At 37.3% G+C, this 9,344-nt stretch overlaps 2 protein-coding genes across 2 annotated transcripts; both read right to left on the bottom strand.

The window, feature by feature from the left end:
- Positions 1-292: 292 nt before the first annotated feature.
- On the bottom strand, positions 293-3,360 carry LOC148080422 (tubulin alpha chain-like). Its single transcript, XM_087792112.1, has 4 exons — positions 2,492-3,360; positions 2,122-2,341; positions 1,850-1,998; positions 293-1,760 (listed from the first exon to the last, which is right to left on the bottom strand). The coding sequence occupies exons 1-4, from the start codon at positions 2,492-2,494 to the stop codon at positions 783-785; spliced, it is 1,350 nt and encodes a 449-aa protein (XP_087648238.1). The 5' UTR covers positions 2,495-3,360; the 3' UTR covers positions 293-782.
- Positions 3,361-3,456: 96 nt separating this feature from the next.
- On the bottom strand, positions 3,457-8,795 carry LOC148080421 (tubulin alpha-1A chain-like). Its single transcript, XM_087792111.1, has 4 exons — positions 8,626-8,795; positions 5,009-5,231; positions 4,786-4,934; positions 3,457-4,704 (listed from the first exon to the last, which is right to left on the bottom strand). Exons 1-4 carry the CDS (start codon positions 8,626-8,628, stop codon positions 3,724-3,726), a joined length of 1,356 nt encoding a protein of 451 aa, XP_087648237.1. The 5' UTR covers positions 8,629-8,795; the 3' UTR covers positions 3,457-3,723.
- Between the last annotated feature and the right edge of the window lie 549 nt (positions 8,796-9,344).

The raw sequence follows: 9,344 nt of genomic DNA, 5'->3' as shown, positions 1-9,344 counted from the left end.
AAAGATAACTGCTAACAACAAGACTGTCATAACAGTGACGGGTCCAGAGGTAAAGCAACTTTGATTAACACATATCTGTTTACGGTAGTGACGGGTTAATGAGGCCTGATGATGCACTGTCTTCATTTTCAAAGGCCACTAGGTGGCACTACTGTTTCATTAAGTAGATCTGAACAAATAGTATAATGCATGGACCACCATCTTGTAGAATAGACAAGATTTAAACGGAAAGAAAGACAAATTAAAAATTAAAAACACAAGCTGATTCTTGCAGCTTTGCTGAAGAACACGGTCATTGTTAATGCTTTATTGATATAAACAACATACATTATCTGTGTGAATAATACAACCTCTCACAATGAAAAATGATGCATATCCAATTACTAGACAAGGAGCTCTGGTATTCCTTTTGGTCCTTTCTAGATGTAGAAACGTCCTCCTTCGTCAGTGTCTTTTCATGACAGCAATTTCACTTTGAGCTTTTTCCCAGTTGTAGTCTTGGATTTTTTGTGATGTAATAGGTTGTTTTAAGGGTTGAATCAAAAAGGTCAAATTATAATTATGGTTGTTATTGGCAATTTTGTTCGATTTCTTCCAAATATGTGTAATGTGATCATGTTTCAATAGCAACAATACTACTTGCATAACTCACTAAACAAACCATGAAGAGTACATCTATGGAGTCGGAAAATCCTGCAAAGAGGGTCTCTTAAATTACAAAGTGTTTTCTATAAGGTCCGACGAATGGTCCCATTTTTAACTACCTTTTTGTTAACTGATTATTATTCCTCTCCCTCGTCTTCTCCTTCATCCCCAACACTGTCAGTTCCCACTTCATCATAGTCCTTCTCCAGAGCTGCCATGTCTTCACGAGCCTCTGTGAACTCTCCCTCCTCCATTCCCTCACCAACATACCAGTGGACAAAAGCCCTCTTGGCGTACATGAGATCAAACTTGTGGTCCAGTCGAGCCCAGGCCTCAGCAATGGCAGTAGTGTTACTCAGCATACACACTGCTCTTTGCACCTTTGCTAGATCTCCTCCTGGAACTACAGTTGGTGGCTGGTAGTTGACCCCCACCTTGAAGCCAGTTGGACACCAGTCAACAAATTGAATGGTCCGTTTAGTCTTAATGTTGGCAATTGCAGAGTTTACATCCTTGGGCACAACATCACCACGATACAGTAGACAACATGCCATGTACTTCCCATGTCGAGGGTCACATTTGACCATTTGATTGGCAGGCTCAAAACAGGCGTTAGTGATATCTGAAACTGACAGCTGCTCATGGTAGGCTTTCTCTGCAGAGATTACTGGGGCATAAGTGGCCAGAGGGAAGTGGATTCTTGGATAAGGTACCAAGTTAGTTTGGAACTCTGTCAAATCCACATTCAAGGCTCCATCAAAGCGTAGCGAGGCAGTGATGGAGGAAACAATCTGAGCCATCAACCTGTTGAGGTTGCTGTAGCTGGGTCGCTCTATGTCAAGGTTCTTGCGGCAGATGTCATATATTGCCTCATTGTCCACCATGAAGGCACAGTCGGAGTGCTCCAGGGTGGTGTGAGTGGTCAAGATAGAGTTATATGGCTCCACCACAGCAGTGGACACCTGAGGAGCAGGGTATATAGCAAACTCCAACTTGGACTTTTTGCCATATTCAACAGAAAGACGCTCCATCAGTAATGATGTGAAGCCAGATCCGGTTCCCCCACCGAAGGAGTGAAAGATGAGGAAACCCTGGAGTCCAGTGCATTGGTCAGCCTGAAATGTAGAAGAATAAAAAGAAGGTAACCTAATATCAGAAGGTTTTATGCCATACGTATATCAAAATGTATAAAAGTCAAACTGACCAGTTTACGTGTCCTGTTTAAAACCAAGTCAATAACCTCCTTGCCAATGGTGTAGTGACCACGAGCATAGTTGTTTGACGCATCCTCTTTTCCAGTGATCAGTTGCTCAGGATGGAAGAGTTGGCGATATGTTCCTGTCCGAACTTCATCTGTGATAAGAACAAATTCATACTTTCAGTTAATTAATATTAGACATGTATATACATATATAATCTCTGGTGAGATTTTATTTTGATCTCTTGATAAAAAGGACGTCTGATAAATGATATCACCTATAACTGTTGGCTCCAAGTCAAGGAAGATTGCTCTGGGAACATGTTTGCCAGCTCCAGTTTCACTGAAGAAGGTGTTGAATGAGTCTTCCCCTGCAATAGTCTTGTCGCTAGGCATCAGACCATCTGGTTGAATTCCATGCTCCAAGCAGAACAACTCCCAGCATGCATTTCCAATCTGGGTCCCAGCTTGGCCGATGTGTATTGAAATACACTCACGCTGTTTTTATATTAAAAAACAACAAAAAAAGTCAAGTCTGTAACAGGCTTGGATTACAGTACACAAAAAACTACTCCTCATGAGGTAGGGACACTGTAAATTGCAATGACTATTAAGAAAAAAATATTAACAGTAAGCAACAAAACTCACCATTCTTGCTCAACTTCTCAGTGTCCACTGATGCTTGAGAATCAGCTGCTGTGTATGCACCTGAGGACTATTTGGGTTTTATTTATAATTTATGCTGACAGTGAGTTCACCTTTCCTTTGATATCCTAAGGTGAATTTACAAAGACATAATTAATTAAAAAGTGCAAATAAATACAGACATAAAAGACAAACCTGAGTATATATGCCTCTCTTTAGAACATGCATTCAATCAGTCAGAAGCTGAGGGGAATTTTGAAATTTAAAGAACTACAAATGAAAATGTGTTAACCTTTAATTAGTAATGTCTTGTGAAAGACTGAATCAGAGTTAACTAGAATTTTCAATCAAAATTATAAATACAGATTGAGATAAACATAGCATAGAACTAAGGTTGAGAAAAAGCAATCTTGTATTAATTAACATAATTGTATTCTTATTTGTTTTACCTGAAGTACCTATGACTGTCAAAATTTTAAGAGATGTTCCAAAAGCAGGTGGAAGACCAATGGTCAATAAACGGTCAATAGGCACAACTAGGTTAAACGACTGCCACTGAGCTGGAAGGAAGGCATAACAAATTACCTTTAAAACCAAATGATTCACTTGAAAAACGGTGTGTTGATTTACGACCAGAAGAGGGTTTGCAGGTGAGTCGGTCTCTCAAGGACTGCAAATGATTATAGGCACTGTTGCAGCAGGTGAACCCAGAAAATGTATTCAACCACATGTGGACCAGTTCCGCAGTTTGATCCTCAGACCAAATGTCATTATTGGTTCAAAACACATTTAGAATTAATATGTGATAAATACTACTTTCAGGGGTGTTACAGTGGTACATTTGTGTATTCATCATTAGTATGGTCCTTTTAAAATGTAATGACAAGCCAGGAAAAAGAGGGCTTCTAAAGGCCACAGACTATATTTTAAAAGGTGTTGCATGTATCAGAAAAATACACTGCTAAAAATAGAGTTAACAGAAAATGTAACCATTTATTAGCTTTTGAACATTGTAAATGTTTCCTTTTGTCACAAGCTTACATACATTTCTACAGCACATCACAAAGTTAAGGGAGGCTGATATTTTTGTAAATCATAATGTAAATCACACTATTTTTTTTAAATCCAAACCCTATTACAGACAAACTAGCTCACTTTTCTAGGGAATCTAAAGTTACATCCAGATATTCATGATATAATAAACCAAATCTAAAAATGTTGTTCCCATTTCAAAATTAATATTCCTCTCCTTCGTCTTCTCCTTCATCTTCAACACTCTCAGTTCCCACCTCCTCATAGTCCTTTTCCAAAGCCGACATGTCTTCACGAGCCTCTGTGAACTCTCCCTCCTCCATTCCCTCACCAACATACCAGTGGACAAAAGCCCTCTTGGCGTACATGAGATCAAACTTGTGGTCCAGTCGAGCCCAGGCCTCAGCAATGGCAGTAGTGTTACTCAGCATACACACTGCTCTTTGCACCTTTGCTAGATCTCCTCCTGGAACTACAGTTGGTGGCTGGTAGTTGACCCCCACCTTGAAGCCAGTGGGACACCAGTCAACAAATTGAATGGTTCGTTTAGTCTTGATGTTGGCAATTGCAGAGTTGACATCCTTGGGCACAACATCACCACGATACAGTAGACAACATGCCATGTACTTCCCATGTCGAGGGTCACATTTGACCATTTGATTGGCAGGCTCAAAACAGGCGTTAGTGATGTCTGCAACTGACAGCTGCTCATGGTAGGCTTTCTCTGCAGAGATTACTGGGGCATAAGTGGCCATAGGGAAATGGATTCTTGGATAAGGTACCAGATTGGTTTGGAACTCTGTCAAATCCACATTTAAGGCTCCATCAAAGCGTAGTGAGGCAGTGATGGAGGAAACAATCTGACCAATAAGACGGTTGAGGTTGCTGTAGCTGGGTCGCTCAATGTCCAGATTACGCATGCAGATGTCATATATTGCCTCATTGTCCACCATGAAGGCACAGTCTGAGTGCTCCAGGGTGGTGTGGGTGGTCAGGATTGAGTTGTAGGGTTCCACCACTGCTGTGGACACCTGCGGGGAGGGATAAACGGCAAACTCTAGCTTGGACTTCTTGCCATACTCAACAGAAAGACGCTCCATCAGTAAGGAGGTGAAGCCTGAGCCGGTTCCTCCACCAAATGAATGCAAAATAAGGAAACCCTGGAGTCCATTGCATTGATCAGTCTAAAGTAACAACATAATAAACATAAGTTTTAGAAGAAAAATGCACCTTGACAAAAAAATGTGTTAATATGTTAAACTCACCAGTTTACGTATCCTGTCAAGAACCAGATCAATAAACTCCTTGCCAATGGTGTAGTGACCACGGGCATAGTTGTTCGATGCATCCTCCCTCCCAGTGATCAGCTGTTCAGGGTGGAAGAGTTGGCGGTATGTTCCGGTACGAACTTCATCTATAAAAGTAACAATTTCTTTTTACCATGCAATATAATCATTGAAAACATAAATGTTGTCTTAAGTTGCTTACCGATGACTGTAGGTTCCAAGTCAAAAAAGATGGCTCTTGGCACATGTTTACCAGCTCCTGTCTCACTAAAGAATGTGGTACAGGAGTCATCACCTACTGCAGTTGTCTTGTCACTTGGCATCAACCCATCCGGCTGTATACCATGCTCCAGACAGAAGAGCTCCCAGCATGCATTTCCAATCTGGGTACCGGCTTGGCCAATATGAATGGAAATACACTCTCGCTGCACAGAAACCAGAAAAAAAGCAACAATTACTAAACTATGGAGACCTTAAGAATTGAGCACAACACCTCAGAATTACATGGAGAAAAAAATCCAACATTATCTCAAGGCCTGACATTCAGAGATGTCAACATCTTGACATCACAATATCCACAATGCCACACTGGACACTGTCATCTGAATAATGGAGTGAAAGTGTTTTCCCATTGCCGCTTCAATTTCTTTGGCAAAAAACTGGACATAAGTGAGTTTAGCCAGACCAAGCCTGATCGGGACTTGAGAAACAAGTTGTAATATGATTAAGGCTTCTCTTAAAGCGATTCTAGGTGATTTGAAGTCAAGCGCCGCCAGTGGACTAACGTGGTAGTGTTTAGCTCGATGGGAGACCACATTACCCATTAGCACTCGCTAAACGTTGAAAAAGTTTCCATGTCCTGGTTTGCAGCAGTTGGACGAAGTTTATTATTGTTGACTTGTGTATTAAATGCTTATGTAGACTATTCCATTAAATGTCACATTTCTGCAATATTTTAAATATTTTTTGTTTAAACACCTGGTTTACAATATCTTCTAATTTACTAATGACAAACTACAATTATTTTCCTGTCAACAGCCGATTAATTCATTTTGGCTCTTTGTAATTGTACCGTTAGAGACCAATATAGTAATTAAAACAAATTTTAGTTTTGCACAAACTTCACGCACAGAAAATCAAAACAATGTTGAACAAAAGTTTTATTATCAAGATTTTAATACACTCAAACATTGTCGTCCTAAGGAAAGTCGTTGCCGAGCCCGTGCAGGGATACAGTCCTGAAGCTTGTGTCATTAAGAATTCAGTGGCAGATCCTCATCTAAGTTTAGACCTGCAAGGCAAGGAAAACATTTGTTTTGATGTGGCACACACAAATACAAGTTCAAATAGTCAGATTCATAAAGATTAAGAGCATTTTAAAATCTCATGAGTTATTTATCTGATACAAATCCCATTCATAATACATCAGTATAATACAATGATCTTATTTCACCAAATGAAGTACTTAATTCATCCAAATAGTCCACAAAAAAAGAGTTAGATTTAAGGACAATAAGACCAAAAAGGCTCAATGAATTATTCATGGTTAACAATTTTGCAAATGGGATATGGATGAATGATATGAAACATCTTCTTAAGTTTAAAAAAAAACACATGCAATGTCTTAATACATGAAAGTCTGTTTTTTCCCACTGTGTGGTATTTTTTTCTTTGTTTACTGATAAATGTTTGATAAAAAAGAACTTAACCGCTTTTTCAGGTTTTTTTTTTGTATTATCAGTCATTTTATTTTATTTAAAGACTGAAAACAGAAGTGTGACTTCAAGTTTTATCGGACAGGTTTTACAAGCCTAAATACCTGCTTAGATTTCAGTTTATAGATAATGAATAAATACACTTTATATATTTATAATATTATAATAAAGCAGAAAGATACAGTCTGTCATTTAAATTAGAAAATATTGATGACACAATAAAGAACATTACAACTTGTATGACAGCAACAGCAAAGAAATCATGAAACTTGTTTGTTTATTACTTTGTGATTTTGTTTGCTGATATATCATAAACAACAGTTGGAAATCATAATTAACATTTAGTTACGTTGCAGTGAACTGTTGTATGTTTGTTGCTCATAGTCCGACATTCCATGCCTGGGCTTGTAGCCCATCCTCAGCCTCCCTCTCACCCAGGAAAGTGAGACAAACATGTGATAGGATGATGATGTGTTTTTGAATCATATACTTTTCAAACTTTTTCTTTATAAATATAAACCATTGTTTCTGCAACTTCTGTTTTACAGGTTGAAACATCAAGACACTTACAGCAGCTCACATAACCTCTTAACCAGTGCAAATAGATCACAAATACAAATAGAAAATATAAATAGACACGTAAGCATTTCAAACATTCTGAGCTGAACCGCCTCATCAAACACTTTCAATATTGAAATAGTGAAACAATAACGTGTTTACTTACATGATAGATGCCTGCTGGTACTCCATGCAAAGTTGGAATTGGCTTAGGGATCGCACATTCCACAAGTAGGAGAAATAATCAAGCGTGAATTGAATTACACTGGGATGTCTGCGTCAAAAATAAATTAGAGCCATTGTACTCCTCTATCCTTATCCGGTATTTTTGTGCCTATCTACAGACGACAACAGAACAGTCATATGTGTATCCAGGCAAGGGGACTGAATTACTTTCTGAAAATGAAGGTTGAGTGAAATGTTCGGTAAGGGATCGTCAGATAGGTGGGGATATGCAAAATAACAACGTAGTGAAGTAAATTGCAGTTTTCCTTCTTGTTTTCATCCAAAATCATATCCAAGTTATTTCAAGAGTGTGTACCAAGCGGATGGTAGCCCTTTGGCTCACAGGGTGCCCTTGGAGTAGCTTTCAGTTGCGAAAAGGTTTGTGCCCCCAGATGTAGAAACAAAATATTTTGTATTTATTTATATTTTTCATTGTTACTGTTATTTATCGCCCCCTTAATATATTAAATTATAATATATATAAAATATAAAACGCTCTTATATTTGATCTTTACATTAATAAAAGTAATTAATAACAATTTGATCAAATTAAAGGTAAGGTAAGGTAAGGTAAAACTTTATTGATCCCTTCGGGAAATTATTTTTTTCCAATAGCCACAGAAATACAGCAATTTTCAATGAAAAATAAAAAATAAATCAAAATAAAATAAGAACAAGAACATAGATCAAAGAAAAACAACAAAGACAAAGGATACAAAGACTAACATAGAACAGAACATCCAGATACTTTCACTCCACTCTTGCCCCCAAACTCAGAATTTTAATTACTTACTTTTTACTCAGAAATTATTAATTTCTGCACAAATCTTTGATTGGCTGAACCATGGTGCATGGTCCATGACAATATAGTCATTTGAATAAAGGCAATATTCAAATCTCTCAAGGTTTTTTCAGCTAACATCCTCCACCAGGCTGTTAGGAAGCTAAGGCCTTCATGATCTATGCCACTTTGCACACAAACTGCCTCTGTTTTAAACCCTACTTTTTTTTAAATAATGTATAAAAGGTATTATGTTACTTGGTTTTTGTTTTTATTGTATTATTGTTGTGTCTGGCCACTTTACTTTATTTCAAATGTCCTCTGTCTACACCCTGAGAACAATGAGAAACGCAATCTCAATACCTTTTTAAGTCCTGTACATGTGAAGAAATTGACAATTAAAATCATATGATACGATTAATATTCCTAAGTAATAAGTAGTTTTTTACGTCAATATAGCTACAGTACAATATTTAAAAGCGAACACATACTGTAGGTATAAAACATATATACTAATAAATAAAGATATATCAGTCTTACCATTTTTGAAAAGTCTTTTTCCTGCCCACTTATATTCTGTAAGTAGAATTTAAGAAGGTTTCTTTATAATGGCAGATTACACCTCAGTAGGCCGACATACCGCCGTATATGTCACTTTTGGTACGTAATCTCTTCCAAACCCCTAGTTCTGAAGAGTCCAAACCACCCGTCTTGGTTTTAATTCTCAATAAAGAGGATGACCAAACAAAGACCAATGACTATGTAAAATCAACGTATAAGGAAGAAGGGTGTGACAAAAAACAAAACAAATCATCAAATAAAGCCAAAAGTAAAACAAAGAACACAAGCAAAAAAAAAGAAAAAGATCAAAAACAAGTCTTTTCAAAGTCTTTCTCATTAGTGATGACATATTTAAGAACAGAGGGTCACCTAATCTTTAGCAAACATTTAGTAATTGTGATTATTATTCACATATACTACAATAGTGTGGTCTTTTCAGTCAACATCTAAATAATTGTTATAAGATGCTATCTTGAGTGTTGATTAACTCATGTTGTTTGAAATAAAACTTTATTTTCGATCTTTCCTTTACAATAAATATCGGATGACGCTGAGCAAGACCAAAAGACTCACAGACTTCAACCAAGAAATACAGAATTCTTGAATTAAATGTTCTTATTTACTTATTGTACATTTATAAGAAAAATGTTTGAAGGTTTGTTATTATACTTGATGGCGACTCAACATTGTTTTGAATA

The sequence above is a fragment of the Callionymus lyra genome, chromosome 5 (genome assembly GCF_982586985.1).
Source record: "Callionymus lyra chromosome 5, fCalLyr1.hap1.1, whole genome shotgun sequence".
In the NCBI taxonomy this organism is placed as follows: Eukaryota; Metazoa; Chordata; class Actinopteri; order Syngnathiformes; family Callionymidae; genus Callionymus; species Callionymus lyra.
This window is presented reverse-complemented; position numbering and strand designations above follow the sequence as displayed.

Coding starts and splice junctions, on each gene's coding strand:
- LOC148080422 (XM_087792112.1), bottom strand. Junction 1,999..2,121: donor CTTGGAGCCAACAGTTATAG/GTGATATCATTT, acceptor TTCTTATCACAG/ATGAAGTTCGGACAGGAACA. Junction 1,761..1,849: donor TAAACAGGACACGTAAACTG/GTCAGTTTGACT, acceptor TCTACATTTCAG/GCTGACCAATGCACTGGACT.
- LOC148080421 (XM_087792111.1), bottom strand. Junction 4,935..5,008: donor CTTGGAACCTACAGTCATCG/GTAAGCAACTTA, acceptor TTACTTTTATAG/ATGAAGTTCGTACCGGAACA. Junction 4,705..4,785: donor TTGACAGGATACGTAAACTG/GTGAGTTTAACA, acceptor TTGTTACTTTAG/ACTGATCAATGCAATGGACT.